Genomic DNA, 26,918 nt, shown 5'->3' on the forward strand with positions numbered 1-26,918 from the left:
AGCAGTACTGAAAGGCAGTGTTTTGAGTTTTGATGTTAGTTTGACTGACATGTGCTTTTTCTGAAGGGTAATTATCCTGTTTTTTAGGTTAGGATGTTACTGGTCAACATCCCCTTGAAGAAGGAGTGGCCAAACTCTTTTGGCCACTGCATTCCAGCTCATTTTTGATTGTCCTGCAATCTATAGAAGTATTTCTTATGTAATCACTTTTTATCTTACAAAATGAAAGATTTACTTCCAAGATTAAAAGATTGCTCTTTCCTAAAAGGCCTTAGTAAGTTGTGTTAATTATCAATAAGACCAAAAAGATCTTATTAGTAAGACCTAAAAGACCTTAGTAGTAAGGCCAAAAAGGTATTAGTGATAGTGATCTGAAACACTAGTTCCAATGGAGTCCTACAGTTATTTTTTCTATGTGATATCCTAGTTTCAATAGCAAGCACAAGTGAAAAAGTTTTTTCTTGAGGGTCCTTTAACACATGAAAATGAAATTTACAATGGTAGAAAATAGTAAATTTAGAAAGTGTTTTTAAGCCACATCAAGTAACATGGGTAGAGGTATAATATAGAGCACAAATCAAATAAGAAAAAAAGAAACATACCACTGTATTCTGAATTCAGGGTTCTTTCTAAATATAGTATATATAGGCCTAACCCTCAGAATTGCATCCCTGCACCTCATGGGCACTGGCAAGGGGGGGGGGCATGTCCCTCCCCCCCTAAAAATTTTGGACTATAAAGTAATTATAAGGAAACCAAAGAAAATGGAGCAGAATACAGAAAAACTATTAAAAAATGTTTGTTGTCCCATTGTTGGCTGCCTGCCAAAGATTTTGAACCATAATAAGGAAAATATAAGTTCTAATTTGTGACTAAGTAACCCCTAACCAGTTTTCAACAAATAGTTTTTCTATATAATTTGGTTGGAGCAAAAAAAAAAATTCTTCATAGTAATCAATGGTAAATAAATAGTGATCCTTGTCAATAACAAAAGCATAAGAGTCTAACTATTGATTATATTCAGTCAAAGAAACAGCTTTTTATGGTAATCCTAAATATGTATTTGTTTATAAGGAATTAGCGCAGTTATTAGAACATAACAAAGTTTGTTTAAATGTAGAAAACACTAAGAAAACAACTTAATAAGGGCAATTTTGGTAAGAAAATGCCGTCCACTTTTGCTTGCATTGCAAGAGTACCCATGAGCTGATATATGAAGCCACTATAATCAGAAATGTTTCCCCTGAACAGAATGCTAAGAATTTCTGTATTTTCCCCCTGAACAGATAAGTTTTGCATTTTATTATCATATTTTTTTTTGTTTCTAGAAGTGATTGTATTTATCTATTTGTCAATTTGAAAAAGATTTAATTTTTTACAGTTATGAAGTACAAAGGTGTCAAATATACTGGCTTTTGGCATTCAAAATTTAATTAAAAATATTGAATTAAAGATTTTAATTTGATTTTCTTAATCTTAGTTTTAATGTTTTAATTTGAACCAACTACTTTGATAATGCATTACTTTTTATAAACACTGAGTCCAAAGGCATTAAATATTTTGGTGTTTGATAACCAAGTTTAAAACTGTTGATATTGTTAAAAAATATCTGTCCAACACTTCAGCATTGCTCAACAGAACTTAATGCTGGAAGTGTATATCTTAATTTTGCTGAAATTAAAGAGCAACATTAAAATTTAAAATGAACAGAAATGATTATGTATATGAGGGGCGTTCTCCCTCCTCAACATGTTGCTCTTCAAGGTACAGTTTTTTGGCACTTTAAAAAAAGTTACTCATTGTTCTAATTAAATGACCCTTGTGTTTTAGGAATCATTTTTAAAGAATTGGGACAAAATTTAAACTTTACCACAGAGCAAGATGTTGAAGAGGGGACAACCCCCCTCATATGATAATAATTTCTGTTTGTTTGAAGTTTAATGTTGCTCCTTATTTTCAGTAGAAAAAACTTTTTTTATTTCTGATCATTTTTTAAATAAGGCCAGGATACCTGGTTCCATCCCCATGGAGAAACCTCTCTCCACATAGAAATATCCTCTAGACAAATCAATCCCAGCGAAAATTTACTCCGGAAAATTACCCTTAACATCTCCATGCATAAAATTGAATTGGTAAAGAGAAAGCAAGACATATAAAGAAATTTTGTATATGAAATCTGGCAAATTTACCCAGTGTAAAATTTCCCCTGAAAATTTCACTCCCTGGAAACCATCCTCTCCATTGAAAATTTGTCCTCCCCACTCAAAAAACGTATTCATACTTCCCAATAAAAAATAAAACAAAGGGCAATTTTTATAACCTTAAAACCTTTCCCCAGGGACTGTAGGGGGTCATTTCATCTCCAAAGACATAGTTATTGGGCCTTTCAACTATGCTGAAGAAAAAAGCTATCTCAAAATTTTGATCAGACAATTTTAGAAAAAAAGGACATGAGGGGGCCTAATTCCCCTCCAACTTTTTTGGTCACTTAAAAAGCGCACAAGAAATGTTCATTTCCATTAGAATGAGCCCTATCCCCACGTTTTAGGCCCACTGGGTCAATATGATCACCTCTGGGGAAAAAAAACAAAAAAAAAAAGACAAATAAACATGCATCCATGGTTTTTCTTCTGGTAAAAAGTTCAAAATTCCATGTTTTTGCAAATATGAGCTTGAAACATCTATAGTAGGGTTCTTTGATATGTTGAATCTGATGGTGTGATTTTCACTAAAATTATATGACTTCAACAGGGTCTTTCCCCCTTTTTCTGAAAATAAGACAAATTTTTTTCAGGCTTGTAGCTTTTGATGGGTAACAGTAAACTAATATATTTGGAATCAGCATAATAAGTCAATTCTTTTGACATATCTATTGGCATCAAAATTCTGCTTTTAGAGTTTTGGTTACTATTGAGCCAGGTTGCTGTAAGTTACAGTTCATTGCCACAAACTGTTTGATTACCTATCAAAAGCAAAACAGTATTACCAAAAGTATTGTATCCATAAAACTTTATTGTTTTGTGAAATATAATTAAACAAATAGAAAAGGTTTCTGAATTAAAGTAAGGAGCAAGTTTCAAATCTGCTCCTTGTTTTCAGTTGAAAAGCTAATTTTTTTTATTTAGTTTCTGATTGTTTTCCAAATCATACCAAGGCCTAACCTAGATATAATTTGAGGAACTGGTCCCTTAAATCCATAGTCAATTGCTTTTAAAACATGTAAATCAATAATTGTACATTGATTAGTACCATGCTACATTTAAATTTGCAATTTCAATTTTGGATAAAATTTGAATATACTTAAAAAATTGGCAATGAATAGTAATTTTGGTGATAAGTCCTTGTTTATATTACTACTAAAGACTTTTGGTTGGATGAAAAGGAGGATTATTGTTTGTATGGATGGAAATTCTGTAAGACTTTTGACATTCTACATAACTGAAGCCATCACAACATCTAAAATAGGATTTTCTTGTTTACAAATATATTACATATTCTTTTTAAATACACTGAAATACTTCATATAAATAGAAAAAAAAATATTACCATTGAAAATTGCTGAAAACTAAGTTCCTAGCAGTATTTGTTACCCCAAAGAAATTTCATGGTGGGGCTGACTATGACCTGCCTTGCTTTTTCTACCTCTGTGCTTGTAGATATGGGACATATTAGCTGTGTAGAGAAACATTTCAATTAATTCTGTCTCCCCCTTTCCTCTTTCAACATTTATCTGAAGCCTAATGAAGAGTAAGCAGTTTGTCAATTAAGATGCACTTTTGTAGGAATCAACCCTACCCCCACCTAAACAATTACTCACAACCCCCTCATTATAGCTGATACACAATTACAGATCACCAAACATAGCATAATTTCATTAAGAATAAAGCAAATGAACTTGGTTGAATCCAGAACTACCACTGTGTGGAATTACTTGTTTTGCAACTAAGAAGCCTAAAATATAGTTATTGATACTTTTAAATCAATTAGCTTCTTAGGATTTTAAATTGATTGCAACTCCATCCTCTTTGGGATAAAGTCATAGTTTGGTGCCCTAAGCCACCTAAACTGTCACCAAACCACCACTGCTATTTTGGCATCTGCCCCCCCCCTGCTGGAAAATTTTCTGCCAGAGCCCTTGCTGCACCTCCCCCCTATCTAAATATTTTAGTTGAATGTCTTGTTCATAAACTTGGATGAAGCTTCCTCAAAAAAAAATTATGGGTAAACCAGTTTTGACAAGATTTATGCTGACTCAAGTATATGAGCCATACCTAAAATAAGAGAAAAGGGTATCATCTTAGGGTCTGTAAAGGGCCAAAATCAAATTTGAAACAAAAATGAATGTCATATTTGAATTCAGGATGAAATCTGATTAATGAGGTAAGTCTCTTTGTTGGCTATCTGAATATTCTTTCAAGACATATAACCAAAAACATAAAGTGTGGGTTGAAGATTAGGTTCTACTCTTAATTGTCATTGTATTTCTAATTGTTAAGAGCTATATGCCTATAGCATAGCCTAACCTAGGCTACCCTGCACTTCAAGCTAAACTAGGCTAATCACAGGTTATACTCATTAGGAAATTGAGCATTTCACATTATTCACCCACAAATAAAGTGAACATACCACTAGATACTAATTTTTATGCTCTTTCTGAATATAACAATTACTTTTTTTGCAAAACTATCATTTCAATCTATACATAAAAAAAATATCAAAGCTGACAGAAGAAACATGGTGGATGAAAATATGGAGAATGTTTTGAATTTTTTACCCAACATAATTGTGAAAAATCAATGCTTAAAGAAATTATCATTTCGAAGGATTCAAAAAAGGCTTAAACTGAACTTGCAAGAAAACCAATTACTATATTCAGAAAGAACATAAAAATGGCAACTAGCTGGTGGTATGTTCATTTTATTTGTAGGTTAATAATATGCACTTCTCAATATTTACCAAATCAAATTGCTGGGTGGTAGGCTATTATAGGCATTTCACAGTGACTTAAAGTGTTGAAGCAGTGATTAGGCTAACTGTCAAATTACCATAGGCTAGTCTTTTAGTTCTTACCATAGGCCCTAGTCTAACCTAGACAGCAAAAAATTATATACTGCTCATTCATTAGCAATATTAATTTTTATTTATAGTGACATATGTGTTGGAGTTGATTCAGCAATCCAAAAAAATTCTTCCTCTTTTTTCTAAATTTTCGTGTAGCTTAGCCTATATAAAATTACACTCCTTAGAAGCAAATTGGTTACAGTTATAGAAATCTTGACAAAGACATCCCAAAAATGAAAGAATACCTCTTGAACCCTTGGGACTAATCGCGTGTCAAGAAAGTAAGCAGATTTTACTGATCTGTTCATTAAATGATGTTTTATTTTTATTTATATAGCCTAAACATTTCTTCATTGCTACGGACTACACTTGTTTGGCCATCTATAAATTGATTTTACGGCTAAATCTCATGGTAAAACAGGGTATGGATCTGCGGGAAACCGCCACGGTATACGTTTTTCGGAGGAACGCGTGCATACCTTTCTGCTCATTCTTGCGGCACTTTGCAAGACACATGTGCTGAAAAAATGCAACGCATGCGGTGGAAACGCTTGCACATTTCGGAAGAAAAGAACATGGAGGCAATTGAAAGGCTTATTTTATCAAATTCCATCCTGGCATTTATGAAAAAAGTCATCTTAATCATAAAAGATCAAATTTGATTCGAAAGATCTGGGAAGAGATATCGAAGGAGAAAAATTTGTCAGGTGAGGATGAGGTGCACTGGACTGTTTTAGCAGCAAATTATCCACTATAGTATTACCAGAGCCCACAATCCATTCTAAGAATGGAATATAACTTATTTTTAACTTACTCTCTTTCTTCTTCTTAACATCAAAAGATGCTGAGTGTATGGTTGAATGGAATCAACATCGTTTCTCAAATTTAAATTTTTACCTTTTTAAGCCCTTATATTAACAGACTCTGCAGTTTTATCAGTGCGGCGATTTGGTGCGCAAAACGCACCGCAAGCGTTTGTGAAAAACTGCAATGATTTTATGGATTGCAGACGATTTTTTTACCACTCCTTTTGTGAAAAAAAGCAAATTAGTGTGCGTTGGAATTTCCAACAAATGTGATGAAAACGTCTTCAGAAATCAAATAAATAGCTCGTTATTCAATTGTTTGTGTGCTTCAATATAGCCATTTTCTGCTTCTACGTAGCAATAACAAAAGTTCAACAGACGCAAGCGGATTGAAACTCATTTTCTGTAAGATAATTGCAACAGCCGCAAGTTCAACAAATAAAACAAAGGTTCAACGGCCGCAAGTGGATTAAAACTCATTTTCTTTACGATGATTGCAAAGGTAACTGCGATTTTACCATATCATAGACGCAATTTCGAAGTATATTGATGCGTCCTTTCTGCAAAAATATACCTTGTTCAAATTGTAATCCTCCACAAATCACAGAGTCTACAAAGTAAGGGCTCGAGAGTAGCGAAATTATTGGCCAAATTTTTAAAAGATTTTAATCTACGAAAGCTTGAAAATCAAATTCTATAGTCTGTTAGTTGCTATTAGTGAGAGGGTTGAAACTTATTGTATGTCAAATAGTGCAAACGTAGCTGCGATTTCTTGTGCTAGAAATACAAGTTTCCAAGCAATTGCATACTTTGTGTTCACAAAATCTGTGCAGGGTCAAATTATGCATTTCCGTAAAACGCAGCAAGATTGTATATAGGATATTCAGAAAGATTAGGTTGATTTCGTTTATTTATCAAAACTTTAGTTGCATGGATCTGTTTGGGGAAAGGTGGGTGTGAGAGGGGGGTTAGTTGATCTCTAATCACTTTCGACTATTAAAAACGGCACTAGCCCTTTGAATTTCCAATCGAATGAGCTCTTTTTCAAGTTTTTACGACGAAGATTTCAATAAAAATCTTATATGCCCCCAGGGCATAAATTATAATCGTTGCCCTGTAGACTCTAAGGGGAATCTCCTGCTCACAGGTATCATATCCTGAACTAGAAATTGCGTAGAACCAACTGGCTATCTCAAAATTCTGATTGGACATATTTGGAAGAATTGTAGGCGTGGAATGGGTGTTAGTTGCCTTCCCATCACTTTCGACTATTAAAAACGGCACTTGCCATTTCAATTTCTATTCTAATTAGCCCTTTTTGAAGTTTCTACGACGACACGTTTTATAAAAACCTTATATGTCCCCAGGGAATAGCTTACAACCCTTGCCCTGAGGGCTGTTGGGGAGTATCCTCCTCAAAAACATAATTACTATCTGGAAATCCACAACACTGAGCAAAATGGTTATCTAAAAATTTGGATTGGATGTGTTTCGGGAAAAGATGGGCGCCAGAGGGTTGTTAGTTGGCCTCAAATCACTTTCGACTATTAAAAAGGGCACTAGACCTTTGAATTTCAAATCGAATGAGCCCTTTTTAAGTTTCTACGACAAACATTTCAATAAAAACTTATATGCCCCCAGGGCGTAACTTATAACCCCTGCCCTGAAGACTGTGAGGGGAGTGTCCTGCTCAAAGATATAATTTCCTGAACTGTAGCTGCGTGGAACAAAACGACTATCTCAAAATTTTGATTGCCCCCCGGGCATAACTTATAACCCTTGCCCTGAAGACTGTTAGGGGAGTGTCCTGCTCAAAGATATTTCCTGAACTGTAGTTGCGTGGAACAAAACGAATATCTCAAAATTTTGATTGGATGTGTTTGGGGAAATGGTGGTCGTGGAAGGGGTGTTAGTTGCCTCCCAAATACTTTCGACTATTAAAAAGGGCACTAGCCATATCAATTTCTAATCGAATGAGCCCTTTTTGAAGTTTCTACTACAGCGCGTTCTATAAAAACTTTATATGCCCCCCGGGCATAACTTATAACCCCTGCCCTGAAGACTGTGAGGGGAGTGTCCTGCTCAAAGATATAATTTCCTGAACTGTAGCTGCGTGGAACAAAACGAATATCTCAAAATTTTGATTGGATGTGTTTGGGGAAATGGTGGTCGTGGAAGGGGTGTTAGTTGCCTCCCAAATACTTTCGACTATTAAAAAGGGCACTAGCCATATCAATTTCGAATCGAATGAGCCCTTTTTGAAGTTTCTACTACAGCGCGTTCTATAAAAACTTTATATGCACCCAGGGCATAACTTAAAACCCTTGCACTGAGGGTTGTGAGGGGGGGGGGGGGGTGTCATCCTCAAAGACCAAATTTACAGAACTTAAAACTACGTTGAATAAAATGGCTATCTCAAAATTTTTATTGGATGGGTTTGGGGAAAAGGTGGGCGTGAGAGGGGTTTTAGTTGCCCTTTAATCACTTTCGACTATTAAAAAGGGCACTAGCCCTTTGAATTTCCAATCAAATTAGCCTTTTTTTGAAGTTTCTACGACAGCGCCTTCTATAAAAACCTTATATGCCCCCAGGGCATAACTTACAACCCTTGCCCTGAATGCTTTGGGGGATTGTCCTCCTCAAAAACATAATTTCTATCTGAAAATCAACTAAGCTGAGCATTATGGCTATCTGAAATTTTAATTGGATGTGTTTGGGGAATTGGTGGGCGTAGAAGGGTTGTTAGTTGTCTTCTAATAACTTTTGACTATTAAAAAGGGCAAAAGCCACTCCAATTTCCAATCGAATGAGCCCTTTTTGAAGTTTCTACGACAACTTTTTCGATACGAAGTGCTTTGCTCTAAAGGAAAAAATTAATAAATGATAAATTGTGCCAACATCGTTCTTATATGCCCTCAGGGTATAACTTGAAACTCTTGCCCTGGGGGTTGGGAGGAGTGTCCTCCTCAAAAACATATTTTCTATTTGGAAATCAACTACGCTGAACAATATGGCTATCTCAAAATTTTGATTGGATGTGTTTGGGGGAATAATGGGCATGGGGGCGGGGGGGGGGGGCTAGTTTCCCTACCATCACTTTCGACAATTAAGAAAGGAACTAGCCCTTTGAATTTCCAATCGAATGAGTTTTTTTTGAAGTGTCTACGACAACGTCTTCTATAAAAACCTTATATGCCCCCAGGGCATAACTTAAAAACCTTTCCCTGAGGGTTGTGGGGGAGTGTCCTTCTCAAAAACATATTTTCTTTCTGTAAATCAACTACACTGAAAAAATTGTTATCTAAAAGGTTTGATTGGATGTGTTTGGGGGACGGGTGGGGGGAGGCTAGGTGCCCTCCAATCAATTTTGACTATTAAAAAGGGCCAGTTTTTTTCGTTCCAGTAACTTTAATGCAAAAATGTATCTTCAATTTTTTGCTTTTGATGCTTTGACAAATAATTCATACTCTTCAGAATTCATATTATTTCAGTGAAGGACAAATGAAGCTCTAGTCTTTAGGGGTTCAAAGGGGTGATAGATTTGTTTTAGTTTATGGTAAAATCTGGCATTTTTAAGTTTGACGCTGTAGTGGTTTTAGGCATCAAAATCTAGGGGAAGGGGGGAAAGATATACCATAGGAGTATATAATTATGAAATAAAATGAATTTAGCTTCAGATGTCAGAGAAGAAGTGGGGATCACCCCCCCCCCGTCATCCCATGCCCAGCCCTAGAACCACCACTGGTTTAACATAATCATTCATTTTATTTTAATTTTAGACTTAATTTATCCATTTAAATAGCATTTGTACCTCCTTTAAAACTAATCTTGAGAAGGAATATTATGGTGTGAAGAGAAAGATATATTTGACACTCTTTATACACTTTTAGATAATCAATATACTGTATAAGATATTCTTGAAAATTATTATTACCCATATTTTATTGAGTAAGATGGGACCTCAACATTTGAAATAAATTTATATGACATTAAAGTTTGCAAAGAGAATAAATTCTTACGAAACGCTTCATATAGATTAAAAAACATTTAAAAAAGTATCGTGGCAATAGCAGCAAGTTATCAATTCAATTTATTAATAAAATTCAACAGGGGTCCAAAACAATATGAGGAGGGAAGGGAGGGGGTAGTTGTGCCATTGAAATTAGAAATGGTGATAATGGGCTTATGAACAAACGTTAAAAATAAAAGCACTTTCTTGAAGAAAACACAGCATTAGAATATCATCAAAGCTGCTTTATTTGAAATAGTATCTGCCTTTATTGCTTTTAGAATTTAATTCATTTAAGAGTCAAAATTCGTGATATGGCAGTGGCGGCAATTCTCGTTATCCTGGATTTAAAGTAAGATAAGACAAGTTTATTTTTGCCCGCTTACAACACACTACACTACATATATATATATATATATATATATATATATATATATATATATATATATATATATATATATATATATATATATATATATATATATATATATATATATATATATATATATATATATATATATATATATATATATATATATATATATATATATATATATGTATAAATGTATATATATACATATATATATATATATAAAGAAAAACCAACTTCTAAAGAAGGAAAATAGATAATATAAAATTAATCCAATCAGCCCTGATAAATAATATTAAATGACAGAAAATGAAGTAAATGGTCTAAAATTCGTTTAAACCTACCAAACTCTTTTGAATCTACTACATCCAAAGGGTCAGGAATACAATATTTTTGTAAAATGATACTATTCCTGTAATACAACAGGGATTTTAATAAAAACTTCAGATAGCGACAAAACCCCGATCGAATCTTTAAATGTTCCGTTTTAGACAACGAATCCCAAAGTGGTGAAATATACAGCGCGTGAGGCCGAGCTAGGGCACTATATAGTTTAGCAGATAATCCCCTACCTCTTTGACATTTTTTCAATTCACTAAAGAATTGGCACAATATTGCTAAATGGATACATGATTTGCCATTGGATTATGATTTAGAGATAACCGTAACGATTGTATCTTGCAATGAAGTTTGGGCTAAATATTAATCCCCGGTATTCCTTAACAGGTATGTTTTCAGGACTCAGGTTTTCTCGGAGAAATAGGATCAGGTCACCAGTCTGCATGAATTGAAGTTCATCCCGTCCGAACTAGATTTACTCTTCGAGATAAGAAAATATAGAACTAACTAAGTACCCCTTATTTTTGATCTAATACTGTTGGAAACACGAAAATTTAACAAATTTAAAAATGAGTCACACCTTACTAAGGCAATCATTTACTGCTTAGCTTTACCAGCTTGAAAACAAAATCCTTTCTTTAAACCCAAAAATTCCAAGGGCTTTAATTATAAGCAGGACCGTTCCTAGGGTTGGTGGTGCCAAGGGTAAAATCAATTAGAATATCCCCTTCCAAATTAAACGTAAATAAAAAATACCCAGAAGCCGAAGCAGCGGCACCCAAACAAAAGTGGTGTTCACTCAGCCACGGGACCCGAGGGAGCCTGCCCCTGTCCTCCTCCTTTGAACGGCCCTGATTACAGGAACCATAAACAGAAAAATAATTGAGATATGTCAACTACCCTGAAAAACCCTCTACCTCATTATAAAGAAATATCCTGTGTACGCCGAGAAATCTGGGAAAAAGGAGAAACATCGTCTGGAGTCTAAACACTGATCTGTTCGCAGCTACGACTAAATCCTCGACTGCATTGCCCTCTAATAAAATATTTTTTACGCTCGATTAGAGAGCAAAGATATCTGCCGAAATATGAAAATTCTATCCGTGAAAACCTGGAAGTAAATTATATAAGAAAAACTTCACAATAATAAATCAGTATGACAACAGTTATTGTGCAGGGAGCGACAAGAGGACTAGGACTGCAGTTTTGCAAAGCCTTAGCTTCGAGAAATAATGTCAACGTCATTGCAACAGGAAGAACTGCTGATAATAGTCACGATCTTATGGATTTAGCATCTCATGCAAAGAATGTCCACCCTATCTCCTTAAATGTGACAAAAGAAGAAGAAGTTAAAGGTCTATCAGAAAAATTTCAGGTTTGTTTAGTTTAAACAGTTTAGGCTTTTTACTTGGTAAATTTTTACTCCAATTTTTTTTTTTATTCTGCCTGATAAAAGATGAACATGAGTTTTACATATAGGCCTACTGATTACAAATGTAATGGTATAAATGTATGACCATTCTAGTACACAAAGAGACATTTTAAGAAAGGGATACTACACCAGATGGCTAATTTGACAGTGTATATATATACAAATCTTTAAATTAGCCAACCGGTCAACCAATATTTTAAGCCTAGGAGTCCGGCTAGACATAAGGAAACATATTAAGAAAACATTTTTTACTCCATAATATGCAGAATAATCCTAGTTCACACATTGCACAGGGGGAGAGCCTTTATCTTCACTTCATTCTTTGTTTTGGCAGTTTTTCTAACAAATTCATGAATTTCTTAGGACCTATATATATTCACAGAATATATACCTCCACCCTCCTAATGTGCAAATAGCCTATATACCTAGAATTGCATCCTCAATCTAAATGTAACATCAATTTGCATCACAAATGAACTTTACTCCCATATTAGTCATATGGTGGATGTCTGTTAAGAAAACAATTCTTCCATCATAATATGCAAAATAATCATAGTTAATATATTTTCCAGGGGGGGACCTTTATCATCACTTCTTTCACTGTTATATCATTTTTTTTTTTAACAAAATTATGAAAAAAAAGATTTGACTCCATTTTTAAATTCCAAATAATCTATAAATAAAAATTAAATACCATCACTGCCATCTACCAGAAAGATATAAATAAGCAAATATTGATAAATTTAGGTTAAGTTAGGTTAAATTACCTAGATAGCTCTTGGGTGTTTGTTTGATAAACAATTTTCAAGACTTGGAGAATAGACATGAATATTAGAAATGTAATTAGAAAACTAGAAAAACATTGAAAATAGAGAGGATAGAGGTTGTCCCCCTGGATAATATGTTAACTAGGATAATTTTGCAAATTATAAGTAAGAATTGTTTTCTTAACTTGTCTCCTTATGTACTTGAATGGTCATACATTTATACCAATGTAATAAGTAGCCTACTAGCCAACCCATCCAAACATACCCTCTACCTTGATAAGGACATATATAGCCTAGATCTAGCTGCAAAATTTTACTGATTTGTGTTTTTTGAATCAGCCAATGGTATTTGGCATTGTCAACTAACTCCTGGGGAGAAATAAGCACACAAATAGTCAAATTCCAAATTTGAATTAAACCTGAAATGTATTGAGAATGGTCAGATTTCTTCAAGGTTGCCAATTAGGAAGAGGGAGGACAATTTCCCCCATAGATTATGGAAAACATTTTAATTGTGGTATTTAGATTGAAAACAGCAAAAAAACAACTCCTTTGATTTAAAAAAAATGTATTTGTTCTTCAGAAAAAGGAAAAAATGTGTTTTTCTTCATTAAAAAAGAAAATCCTTGTTCCCCTCCCCCTCCTACACTTTTGTGAATGGGTGCCCTTTGTTCTAACCATTTTTATTGTAAACTTTCAGTGTTTGATTCAAATGCTTCAAATCTTGAATTGTTCTTCATAGGTGTGTCATAATTCACTTTGCTTTTAGGCCTACACTAACATTACTACTACTACTACTAACAACTCACCACAGCACCAAGCCACCTGAGGCCAACACAGCTACACACACTCCTCCTCCACCCCAATCTAAGCCTCCCTTTTTACACCTGCCCACAAAGTTCCCATTTCCTTTAAATCTTTCTTTATGACATCCTCCCACCCCAGACGGGGACAACTTGCTTTCTGTTTAGCCCTAGATGGTTGACCAAAAAGAACAATATTTGGCAATCTGTCATCCTTCATCCGCAAAATGTGCCCTAACCACCCCAACCTTTCTTTCATTATAGCCCTTGGTATTGAACCACATTTTTTGTATAGCCTATTGTTTCAAATATGGTCAGTCAGCTGGGTACCCAGAACAATGCTTAAGCAATTTCTCTGGAAAACATCTAGCAAATCTTACCAGCTAGTATCTCACATTCCACAGCATGAGATCAATGCTGGAAGGTTGGCATTGGACAGTTTTGCTGTACTTGGAGAAATCTGGAAGTTTTATAAACTATATTGTTTAATAGATGTCTAAATTGTATTACAAGGACCTTTAAATATTTTTGCTGTAATATATATATTTTCAGTCAAAATACATGATACTTACACTTTGTCAACACAAAATGCAAAAGCCATATCTCCCAGCTGTTGTTGCCTCCCTCCATTCACTAAGCTGAGGATAGACTTCATGCCTATGCGTAGGTCTTTGGTTGTTGCATTTGGCCATTTCTTTGGATAGGCAATGCTTTATATAGTCTACTTCATAACACATACCATATTTAATAATTAAATATAAAATCTTTTTAGTCTCTGTCTGGTATGTATCAGTTAAAAGGTAATGCTTTATTATATCACATTGTTTAAAGTTAGCTAGATTTAAAATATATAGAATTAATCTAAAAAATGTGTATATAGCTTTACCAAATTTTACTAACAAAATAGCATAGCAAATTACCTTAAATTGCAGCTTGGAGCAATCTAAGGATTTCTCCTTATAGAGCTCCAGAGTTGACAATTTGAGTTGTATTCAGAATTCTTTAGTGGCCAGTTGTACTATGCTGATCCATTGCTTCCAAGTTGAGTTTGCACTCCCTGGAGGACCACTCAGCATCCAGTGTTTGTTTAAGATGTCCACAGATTCAGCAGTAACAGTTTCTTCCAAGGGTTTATTCCAACTGTTGATGATTCTTCAGGAAAAGAATTAAGCATGAACTCTGGATAGGGTAGGCTGCTTAAGAATTTTCAACTGATGACCTCTAGCCTTGGCAATTATGCCATGTTTAAGTGCAATCATTTCTATTATTTTCCTCTTTGGTTTTATGCTGAGTCCAATGATTCAACTTGATAGGCTACATTGATTCAACAAACAGGGGCAGGCAAAATGAAGTAACTTCAAAAATACTCATTTCTAATGAAAAAGGGCCTCCTCTCTCTTCTAACTAATCCTTTTATCCTCCTGCATGCATAGTTCAGTATGACATTGTTTTTTACTCTACGTATGCAGCTTTTACCCAACATAGTTACTTTTTACTAATATCATTACCTTTATTCAATAAGGGGTATTTTTTAATTCATGAAAAAAATGGCCAAAACAGAGCCAAAATCCACAGCCCTGAGATTAAGAGTTCAAAGTTCTACCAACTGAGCGAGCCAGGCATAGTTTTTTGATTTTATACCTTTGTTGTGTTTATGTATTAAAATATGCAGACTATAAATGTGTTTTCCAAATCATAAAATAAGTCCTAAGGACACAACCCATTGTTATAGCATATAACATATTGGCAGTTTTTTAAGGTTTCAAAAGCTGTTTCATTCATGTCTTTTGAACTAATGCTTGTTTTAGTCAATGCTCTGTTGACTGTCAGCAAAGAATTTATGATGTGCATATTAAATTATGCATGTGCATCATAAATTCTACAAAAGAATTTATGGTGTGCTTCATTACTGTAACCATTTTTGATGGGAAATCAGTGATTTGCCAATGAGTTCTCATTGCCACTATTACAGTAATTTGCCACTGAGTTCACAGGTGTCAGGCTCAGATAAGTATAGCTTCTGACCAAGCTTCAGACCAAGCTTCAGAATACCTGCAATATTTATGTAAAAAAAAGACCATACTTAAGAATTTTGTTCTTCTTCAGTTTAAGTATGTATCTTATTTCTATATCAGCTTAGAAAATATTGTTAATTATTTTAAAATGATATAGTTAACCTTAAATCCTAAGATCAGTAATGTTTACTGTAAAGTGAGTAAAACTATTGTTGGGTACTGGTAGTTATTTGTTTGTTAGCATTGAATGGTCAATTTCTTTAATGAATTATTATAATTTCCAGGGTAAGTTTGGATCATCTTTGGACTTACTAATTAATTGCTCAGCCATTCTACATCCAAGTGGTAAGGGAGAAACCAGTTTAAGAGATGTTTCTGGTCAGGTTTGTTATCTTCTTTTAGTGTTTCAAAAATTTCTGTCAGTTGGTGAATACAAAAAAAAGCCTAGTTTTTTTTGTGAAATTTTGCAGCTTTCATTTTATTAATAATTGAGAAGTATTAAAACCTACAAAAAATAAATTGAAGCAATGGTGTATTTTTTTGTGTCTGTAGCCTCTTTTTCTCATTCTTTTCCTGGCTCTTTTTCACTTTCTCCTGAAGAAACTATTATAGAACTAGCATACCTAAGACTAATTCTGTTGATGCTTGATTTGTCAATGCTAGTTCACATGCATCACATGCTTAAGCAAGCAGCAAGCATCTTTCTTTTCAAGTAATCCTGAAAAGATTAAATTTCAGTATCAAAAAAGGTTAATTATAAATCAATACATCTATGCTAACCTTACAATAGTTAGCCTACTATTTTTGAAATAAAGTGGCTCCCTTTGGGATAGCTGTTTTTTTTTTTTTTGAGAGCAAAATTTTTATGTTGCAGAATTTTCAAATAAACTTGATTTATTTTGGCCCAGAAACAAAATGTTTCTTCCCTTAATTCACATTCCCTTAATTTATTCCCTTAATGCACATTCCCTTAATTCAATTCAATAATTCCCTCAATTTTGATTGAGGAAGGGAAAGCAAATCAGGGAAGGGAAACCTTCAGAGGAGTGTCATTGATTTGAGGTCTCAAAAAGGGAATCTTTAAATGAGATGCCCTGATTTAATATTCATCTGTTTTTTATATATGTTTTATTATGATCTTATTTTCGTTTTACAGTACATATTATTATATTTGTTTTACAATACATATTTACAATATTTCGAAATATAACAGCTATTGGGAGTGCCCTCATAGTTATTTGAGGTATCAAAAAGAGAATGTCAAATTAGATGCCTTGATTTGATATTCATCTGGTTAATTTTTAAAGTTTTACTTTGATCTAATTTTTTTGTCTATCTTGGTTGTGTTTTTCCATCCTCATTCTTTGTTTGTTTAGCTAAAGGGTAAAAGTAAGCATTAAAAGAATTGTTAATATTGGGCAATGTGAACAGTCATTATATTTTGGGGTGAATTTTTAAGCAAATAACATTTGAGGAATCAAAATTATTAACTACAAATTCGGATTTTGTAATGCTTGTTTGTTTTTTTTAAAAGGGATATTTTTGAGGAAGATGTTGCTGGTTGCAAGTATTGAAAAGAGAATCTTTAAATTTGATGCTCTTTTTTATTTTTCATCTGTTTAGTTTTTGTGTTTTTTTTTTATTATACTTCATTTTCTCTCTATTCTCAGGTCCCTGATTCCTTCTATCCTCATTTATTCCTTTTTTCTTCTTTTACTTAGCTAAAAAGAAATTGAAAGCAGTAAAAGAAGAAAAAAGTTAATTTGTGGAAAATAGGGGCATCAGTTCACGAGAATATAAGGGATGGAGGGGAGGGAGCAAAATTTACTTTTCAAATCTAAGGGGGGCAGTTCTGCTTTGTTTCTTTCAATGAAAATAAAAAATAAGTACTTTTCCAAAGAACTACCAAAAAAGGTATTTAAAAATCTCAAGGGCGGCTAATTGACTTGCCTGGGAACAATGTGAATGGTCATTGTAATGTTCAAGGATTCAAAATTATCAAAGTTTACAGGTTTGAATTTTTGTAATGTTTATATTTTTGGAAGATGAAGAATCCCTGAGGGAGCATTGCTGGAAGCGTTAAAAAGAGAACCTATAAATTTCATCTAATATTTATCAGGTTGTATTTTTATGCTTTTGTTTGATCTTAATTTCTTTTCTATCTCTTCTCAGGGTTTGGAGGACACTTTAAGGACTAATACTGTTGGACCATTGCTAATGGCGAAGTACTTTAGTCCTTTTCTTCTTAAAGGGCAGGGTAGATTTGGAGTTCAAGATGAAAAGAGCAAACATTCAGGAGTTCTTGTTAATATCACAGCTAAAGTTGGATCAATAACAGGTAAAATACGTGGGTTTAAACTATTAAAACTAACTATTAAGGTAAATTTATTTGGCACAAGCCTTAACTAGAAATCAAATCTATAGTGAATTAATTTCTGAGAAATCAAATCAAATATAAAATGTAGTTATATCTTTATTCAAAACTAATTCTAAATAATGCTCAGGAACCAATTTAAACTTTTTTATATCAAGAATTAAATTGTATGGCTTTTAATCGGAATGTATGGTCCCTATAGTACATTCAGTTTGAATCTGCAAACATAATTTTCCTGACACCTACATTTTTTGATCTTTTTATTTCTTTTTTCGGCTAAAAATAATTGACAAAAATTCTTAATACTTTGTTTTGTACTGAAATAAAAAACGAAATTTCTTTTTTGTTGGTTGAACGTTTTTGTATAAGGACGAAAATTAAAAAAGAAAAAGCGGGTTTAATTTAAATAAAGCAGTGGGACAAAACAAAAGGATAAAAAAAAATAACAACAGAGCTTTAAATAATAAAAAAATTCTGTATATTTCAGCACCACATCCAGGAACCTTTTTCAACAGAAAAAAAAATTGAAGGAAAAGAAAATTTTTTTTTAATTAATTCATCTAAAAAAACGACAACATACAACAAACAAATAAATACAACTCACATTTTAAACGCTTCCAGAGCTGCAAATACAGTAATTGTCTGTAATCACCGACAAGAGTCACAACAGATTCTCCTCTTTTGTCACAACAGATCTCCTCTTTTGATTCTCCTCTTTTGTCACAACAGATCTGTTGTGACAAATGTCACAACAGATTCTCCTCTTTAAAGTCAGATTGGCAAGTGATATATATTTAGAAAGAAAACTATATCTGAAAGAAAATTCATAAAACCCCAGTTCACCACCCCTGATTAGATTTACAATGCTAAAAACAATTGAACTATATATGGTTATAGGTCAAAGAAGCTTATACATAATAAATTAAATAGATTTTGTTATTTCACAACTTCAGTCCGTTTACTCTTTCCAGCTAAGTTGAAATTTCCAGTTGGGTTCTGTTTGAAATTTTGACCTGCCCCCTAGTTAATTTATTATAAATTGGATTTATTCTATAATCCCCTTCATATGCATTAATACCAATACCCCCATAGATAAGTTTTTTAATTTTTGTAATTTCTCTAAAAACTTGGCACAATTCCTATAGACCTGTCGTACTATTTTTGTTTGATTAAATAATATGCTATGGTGTGGAAGTTCAAATAAATGTTCTGCTAACGCTGATTCAAAACTTTCCGGTTTTTATTGCATTTTAGAGAGTAATCTATGGAATTTTTACGTTGTTATAATCTATTTTCTAAATTTTGTTGTGTCCTTCCTACATACAATTTACCACAAGAACAAGAAATGTTGTATACTCCACTTTGTATATTTTTTGGAAACTTTTCTTGGAAAAGATAAGATTAAATAATGGAAAAGCTAAGATTTAAAAAAAATATACAAAGCAGGGTATACCAAATTTTCTTTCAAATAAATATAGTTTTCATTCTTAATAGATCTCATTTGCCAATCTGACTTTAAAGAAGAGAAATATCTGTTGTGCTAGTCCCTTTCGTTTATCTTGTTGGTGATTAGTCAGGTAATTATAGCATTTGCAGTTCTGGGAGTGTTTAAAATGTGAGTTGTATTTATTTATCTGTTCATTTTTTTCCCTTGTGTGTTAGTTGTCGTTTTCTTTAGATGATTTGTTTTATTGTATCTTTTTCTTTATTTTTTTCCGTTGAAAAAGGCTCCCGGACGTAGAGTCGAAATGTTCAGATTTTTTTATTATTTAATGTTTTGTTATTGTTTTTTTTTATTTTTTGTTCTACTCCATTACTTTATATAAATTAAACCTGTTTTTTAATTTTTATTCTTGTAAATAGAAAAGCAGTATGGCCTAAGAAATTATTTGTGTACAAGAACGTTTATAGTTTTACCTCTTTTGTTGAAATTCTGTTAATTCAGATACAGAAAGGGCTTTACTTATGAAGAAGAAAACTAAAACTGAATATATAAAAAGTGTTTAATTTATGATGCAGAAGAAGAAAATTAAAACTGAATGTTTATTGCCAACCTGTAAGTTAAAAAAAAATGAACCAAACTAAAAAAACTAGCAATAGGCAAACATTCCTAAATATTAAAAAAAAAATTAGAGACAAAAATTCGCGGTTATTAAAAAAAAACAATCAACTTCAAAAGAAATATTAGTAGAATTCTTATAATTGCATTATCTTATAAATGGTTATTATATCTAATAAGCGTGATTCTTATTTCAGCCGGAAAAGTTGTATATTTTGAGCTGTAGGCTCATTGCTGAAATATCCACTTTGGGGGTGACTGGCCCCTCAGTTTGCGTTTAGTTTTCACTTACATTGTCCTATTATTGCATTACGTTTCACGTACTATATGTTTAGCAAGATGAAAAGAAAAAAAAGCTTCAGAATTACCGGTGGGAAGTACTGAAGAAAATAAGAAAAAAAACTAATTAAAAAAAAAAGTTGTGATAACAATAATGTAAGAACATACTAAATTTGCGCTTTTTTACATAATATAATTGTGTTTCTAAAAATTAGAATGAAAAGCCATAAAAATTGGATAACCACTAATGCACATTAAAAACTAAAATCTAGAACTGAGCATAAATGGGTAATAAAAAAATACTAAGGAACATAAAGTCTCTGATTTTTTTTTTTTTTTCATGAAATAATCGTGATTCTGATAAATACAATAAAAAAAATAATAATAAAGAGTGACTTAAAGCAAAAAAATTAAGAACCAAGTATATATTAGACCAAAAAAAAAAAAAAATTAAAGAATTTTGGTTTTGGATTTTGGATTTTTTTTTTTTTTTTTTCATAAAATATTTTTTTTTTGCCTGAAGACTACAATGGAAAGTCGCAAACATTTGATTAAAACAAATAAACAATAAAGTAGCTGGATATGAATTATTAGTAAAGAAGAAATAAAGACCATACTGAAACTTGGAATTTTTTTAACCAAAACATAATCGTGTGAAACATAATCGTTGGTAGTAGGCTCCAAATTTAAATAAAAGAAAAAAAAACTGTTCTTTACGGTTTTTTATCGTTTTCGAAACTTACAAAACCTAAACTTAACACACCTTAAAAATTTGTAAACATCAGGAATTCAGTTTCTAATGAAAATGAGCTCCATATGCAGTTGTGCAGTTTTCGGTAGTAGGTACCAAATTTAAATAAAAGAAACGTGGATGAAAAATTTACTGAAAATAAGCTTAAATTTCAGCTACAATTTTCAGCGTGGTATTTAACAGTCTAAGAAGATTGCTCGATTGTATAGAGAGAAAAAAAGAGCAGGAAGGGTAAGTTTGCAATGGTATTGGAGACTTACTACCTAACAACATAAGCTGAAGGCTATTTTGGTACTTACCGGGTATAGCGACCCCACTCAAGAATTGAAGTTAGATTAATCCTAATGAAAAATCACAAAATATGATTAAAATATAATACTTTAGAAACAAATTTGGGCTATATATTTGTACATTAGGGGGATGGGAGTAAAGTATAGCTGGTCTGCAAGCAAAATGTGTTAGGTACAATTATTCTGCCTATTATGAATTAAGAATTCTTGTCTAACTTTACACTGTCTAAATGCCCCCCCCCCCTTGCTGTGCAAATATATATCCCAAGTTATATATTTCCCATCTATCCTGTTACTTGTCTTTGTCTTGTCTCACGCTAAGCTGAAAGAAACTAGCAAAAGGAACCGGTTCTACAGTGGACCAGATGAACATCAATGGATAGACAACTTGAGTGGGGTCGCTATAACAGATGATTGCCACTATTTTTGCCCCGCAACGCATAAGTACCATGCCCTTATTACTCATTAGGATATCAGTTACTAATTAAGATACCCTGGATGTTTGCTCTTGATAAATATTATTCACCAAATGATTTTGTCGTGTGCTATAGTGGCGAATTGTTTTTACGCGTCTTTTAAGAATTTTAACTAAAAGTAATGGTCCGTTCAGACGCATGGGAAAATGGGTGAGAAAAATCGATCGGTACGAGGGGAAAAGCGTTCAAACGATAGGTGGAAAACCTTCCCTAAAAAGTACAGATAACATGCACTTGTACGCACCAAGTCTCTAAGCCAAGTTTATTTCTTGCCAAGTATCTTCCTCTGTCCTGTTAGTTTTATGCGAAACATTTCTTGTGTTGGGTAAAAACCACCAAATCTCTACCTTCAGCGTATTTAACATTTAACATGCTTTCCACTTTTAAAAATGCGTGCTCATTTTTAATCGACGACAGACGAAAAACCAATCGGCAACATGGGAAAAACATATCGGTTTTTCAGTGCTTTCTAATGCGTCTGAACGAGCTATAGGGGATGAGATTTGTCACTAAAGTATCAAGGACAGTGAAAGTGAAACCTGATTGTTTGATTTGGTTAAGTGGAAACCTACCCACCCATATATGTATTTAAAAATGATGAATAATTAGGAATTCAGTGGGTAGTAGCGAGCGCCAAATCTAAAATAAAGGGACGTGGATGAAAAATAAGCTATAAAAATGTGGCGTCAAATAGCTTAAGGAGATGTAGCCTTTCCTGGAAGGTGTAGTTGTCTTTGATGATCGAAAGTCTAGGCGACACTAAAAGTGTCTTTTTTTTTTTTTTTTTTTTTTTTTTTTTTTTTTTTTTTTTTTTAGGGAGAGATCTCTACAGACAGTTAAATTAGTAGGGAAACAGTAGTTATTAAAAGTTTATTGGATTATAATACATGTATCTATGCTTCAATTTATTTATGAATAAAGAGGCATGTTTGTTAAGAAATTGTTATTTTAATTGCATTATTTGCATTTGCGTTCAATAAATTAGCTACGCTATTTTTACTGTTTTAGACTCACCGCTAATTGATAAAGAAATAAATTTCATTTTCCAGTCTCAAAAATGGCTAATACTAATACCTTCATTTTCAATATTTAGACAATAACCTTGGAGGATGGTATAGTTACAGAATGTCAAAGGCAGCTCTCAATATGGCTACTCGAAATCTAAGTATTGAACTGGGAAGAGGAAGGAATAAAGTTGTATGTGTCTCACTTCACCCAGGTGCGCCATTTTTATTTTATTTTTTTATTTATTTTTTTAATGTCCAGACTTGATTCAAAATTTCTGAACTGCTATGTAACTCCTATCTTATGAAGGCAACCAAGAGGAGGGTCAACTACTACTACTAGCAACTCGCCGCAGCACCAAACCACCTGAGGCCAAACAAAGCTATGCGCGCTCTTCCTGCTTCCTAATCTATTCAAAGCCTCCCTCTCTACACCCTCCCAGGAAGTTCCAATTTCCCTTAAATCTTTCCTTACGACATCACCCCACCCAATTGGGGGTTGACCTGATTTCCGTTTAGCCCTAGACGGTTGGCCAAAAAGGACAATCTTTGGCAATCTATCATCCTTCCTCTGCAGGGGGTCAAACAGGGGGATATTTTTTACTCCCCCAGTATTGAATGGGAAGAGATAAAGTTTTTCACTACACCCTGTTACTACTTTTTGCTATTACTGCCCAGATGCGATTTGAAAGTTTCGGAATAGCGGTCAAGAGGGGATTAGACAGGTGGGGGGGGGGTATTGTGACCTTTAATTAATTTATGTTTGGAAGACTGTTTTTCTTCTTCGACTACGTCACTAGTTCACATAGCAGTTTAAATTACTTATTAGAATATACCGACGACACTAATTCACTTAGTTATCTAAGGCGGTAATAATTGAAAATATTATTACATTAATAAACTAGTTTAAAAAAAAGTCTGGCTATTAATCTTGGACAATGTCTGTATTTTGTTTTGAATGATTCTCTCCCCCCCCCCCTCTTGTCTGTGATACTGGGTTGATTCTTTATGCTCTGGATTTTGTTGGTTGTTCTTTATTCGTCAGTTAAAAGTGTTTCACACCAGTTATTTGGGCTTTCAACCTGATTGTAATTTATGTTGGAAGCCCCGTAGTGATCTTGTTGCAGTTAAAATTGCTAGAGGCCAGGGAATTTGGTGTCGAGAAAATCCTGCTTTACCGTCATCAGTTCTTTAATTATTGTATACTAATTAATCTATCATACCTTGTCGCCCACCCGTCTAGGGCCAAACGAAAATAAAGCCTTCCCCTGAGTGGGGTGGGAGAACGTCAGAAGGAAAGATTTAAGGGAAACGGGAAATTCTTGGGAGGGTGTAAAGAGGGATGCTTTAAATAGATTGACATGGAGGAGGAGCGTAGCTGTGTTAGGCGGCTTGGTGCTGCAGTGACTTGTTAGTACTCGTAGTAGTGTCATAGTATTGTTGCGTCTTATTTTTCTTATGGTTTTGTCCTTTGGTAAAGTCATTTATATGCCAATTTAAAAAGAGTTTAGATTCTACAAAATAAAATAGTACTTCTTCTTGGTAATAATGTGGAAAATGTGAGTGGTACTGTATTATGTTTTAAGAAATTAGGAGTGATTGGTCATATTGCACCAACGTTTAATTTAAGATTACACCAAGTTAACTCATAACTAACATAGATAAAATCAAGATCTTAAGTTGGTTTTGTTGAATTTTCAACAAAACCTAGTTGAATTTTTGGAGGAGCGGCGTTTTAGGGAGGATTCTGAGGATTAACCAAAAACATTGTTTTTGGCCTTAATCTAAGATAATAAACAGGAAATAGCATATTCTAGTACACTTTTTAAATTATACAAATTTCTCCTGGAACTATATGGAGTCTCATTCTCAAATTACACGTTAAGGCTTAAAATTCTCCGACACTTTTTTAAATCATTCCCATATATAAACAATAAGTCTAATATTGTTTAAACAAACACTTAGTCTAATATTGATTTGCTCTCCACAAACGTAAGTCTAATCGAGAAATGGATATTTTCTATGAAAAGACTAATACTGAGCTCCGAGGCGATAACTTTGAGGTTGGGAGTCTAAAATACTACCATCTGAGCAAGCCATGCTTTATATTTTGTTTTACAGCTTTGCTGCATTAACATAGACAAATAAACGATGTCCCCTAAACGGGCTTTCTTACCGACACTGTTAGTTTAAATAGAAATTTAAAAAAATAATACAAAAATAGAAATTTAAAAAAAATCATATAGGAATACAGGCATAAAAAAGAGTAAAAAACCGTAATTTTACTATTACGAGTAATTGGAGTAACCCGCCTGAAAATTTCAACTCGACCCCCAGCCATAAGACAAAACAGGCTAGACTTAATAAAATTATAACTTTTGAAATGATCATTTGCGAAGATGAGAGATCCCCGTGCCGGGGCTTAGAGAAAAAAAACTTGACTGGGTTTAGTGCCCCCGCCATTAATTAAAATTAATTAGTGAATTACCGAAAACTTGTTGGGTTGGGGGTGGTATTTTATTTCCTCTTCTTGGTTCTATTGCATCAATTCTGACAAGTGGGCAGATACCTAATAATACAACACAAATTTTATTTTTTAATTTGAAAAATAAGTGCCCAAAAGTTAGGGAAAATTTAGGATTTCGAAGGGTTTGCCTCCTCCTCCCATGCTCACACCTTTGCAGCTATTGGAGTTTTCTTGGCTCTGTTGAGGATGTCTCGATTGAAGTGCTTTTTGACATATTTGCAATTTTCACATACTTTTCTTTAATCTAACAAATAACATTATTTCCAAATTGCTGACTGCTGAATCTTAGCAGTCAATGTTCTGCTCAAACTACTTTCCGATACTAAGATTTTATAATTTTTTTTAGGAACTGTCAACACTGACCTATCGAGACCTTATCATAAAGGTGTGGCTGCAGACAAACTCTTCTCAACAGAACAGTCAGTGAACTATCTATTGAATATAATTGATAAGCTGTCAGTTAAGGACACTGGAAAATGTTTTGCTTGGGATGGGTCCCAAATGCCTTTCTAGTCAGTGTATCGACGTTCGTGCTTTAAGGAATTCGGATCTTTTGTCCTCATAGTTCACTAGGCTTCGCAGACAAATCTTATATAATTATATTTATATATAATAAAATAAAATCCGAGAAACCAATTATATGTGTCATATGTAAGGTCGTTATACCATAAATTACACTATATTACAATAAAAGAGTATATATATTACATATACCATAAAGTACAATAAAAAAGTATTAAAGGCTTAGTAAGTCTTTATTCCCGTGATTCCCAACGCAGGGGGCAGGACCCACTGGTGGGACTTGGCAATATTTTGCTGAGTTATGGACATACAATCTTCCGCTGACTATACATTAGAGCCTTAATTTTGGAAAAAAACGACAATTTTTAAGTGAATGACGTCACATATGTATTCAAATAGCAAAAAGATACATAATAGTATTGCAATGACGTCATACGTTGTATAGACGGTATTGTATGTCTATTCAGGCATTAGTGTAAAATGTGCCTTGAGGACGACCCGAAGAAATATACCCGAAGGACGACCTGAAGGCCATTACTGGCGTTAATGGCCTTTTAAGCTACTTTTGGATGAGTACAAGTAAAATTTAGAAAAACAAAATTTAAATGTCACGATGGGGGTATTAGGATTTTACAAATGCTTAGGTGGGGCATGGCCCAAAATTTGTTGGAAAATTGGTTTCTTCGGATTTTATCTTATATTAATTAAAAAGACTTTCCGAAAAATAAGTTTTTCAAAGAAAAGTAAAGGCCATTTTAAACTTAAGCTCAGGAGATTCAAATACCTGTTAAAATTCAAACTCAAAACGACCAGAAATTACTATTAAAGAATAAATGAAACCCAGAACGAACAGAAATCACATTAACATTCATAGCAAATAAAATACGACAAGTAATAATATAAATGAATAAATAGATCTTAGAGCGAGTAATGCTTAGATTGAATATGAAAATCAAGCTTAAAACGAAAACAAATATTTTGCTATTAAAGTATAAGTGAAACTTAAAACGAACAGAAATTAAATAACAATCAAT

The 26,918-nt window shown here is 33.3% G+C and overlaps 2 protein-coding genes across 2 annotated transcripts in view; one reads left to right on the forward strand and one right to left on the reverse strand.

Annotated features, from left to right (window-relative positions):
* The window catches only part of smid (nuclear valosin-containing protein-like smid), a 115,020-nt gene extending 109,603 nt beyond the window's left edge, over positions 1–5,417 (reverse strand). The window contains exon 1 of the mRNA XM_089098767.1: positions 5,307–5,417. Coding sequence (XP_088954893.1) covers positions 5,307–5,369 — 63 coding nt within the window. The 5' untranslated portion in view covers positions 5,370–5,417. The remainder of the gene's footprint in view (positions 1–5,306) is intronic.
* A 6,244-nt stretch (positions 5,418–11,661) lies between these two features.
* Positions 11,662–25,998, forward strand: LOC148944961 (uncharacterized). The gene is made up of 5 exons (XM_089098670.1): positions 11,662–11,960; positions 15,887–15,985; positions 17,775–17,940; positions 22,925–23,050; positions 25,709–25,998. The coding sequence occupies exons 1-5, from the start codon at positions 11,742–11,744 to the stop codon at positions 25,873–25,875; spliced, it is 777 nt and encodes a 258-aa protein (XP_088954796.1). The 5' UTR covers positions 11,662–11,741; the 3' UTR covers positions 25,876–25,998.
* The last annotated feature ends 920 nt before the right edge of the window (positions 25,999–26,918 follow it).

This window comes from Artemia sp. Qi Xiang Cuo, chromosome 13 (assembly GCF_049724085.1).
Source record: "Artemia sp. Qi Xiang Cuo chromosome 13, ASM4972408v1, whole genome shotgun sequence".
Taxonomy (NCBI): Eukaryota; Metazoa; Arthropoda; class Branchiopoda; order Anostraca; family Artemiidae; genus Artemia; species Artemia sp. Qi Xiang Cuo.

Bases quoted from the DNA above. Each gene is read 5' to 3' on its own strand.
- LOC148944961 (XM_089098670.1), top strand. From the start codon at position 11,742: ATGACAACAGTTATTGTGCAGGGAGCGACAAGAGGACTAGGACTGCAG. The intron at 15,986-17,774 runs GTTTGTTATCTT...ATCTCTTCTCAG, and splicing joins TAAGAGATGTTTCTGGTCAG to GGTTTGGAGGACACTTTAAG. The intron at 17,941-22,924 runs GTAAAATACGTG...TTCAATATTTAG, and splicing joins TAAAGTTGGATCAATAACAG to ACAATAACCTTGGAGGATGG.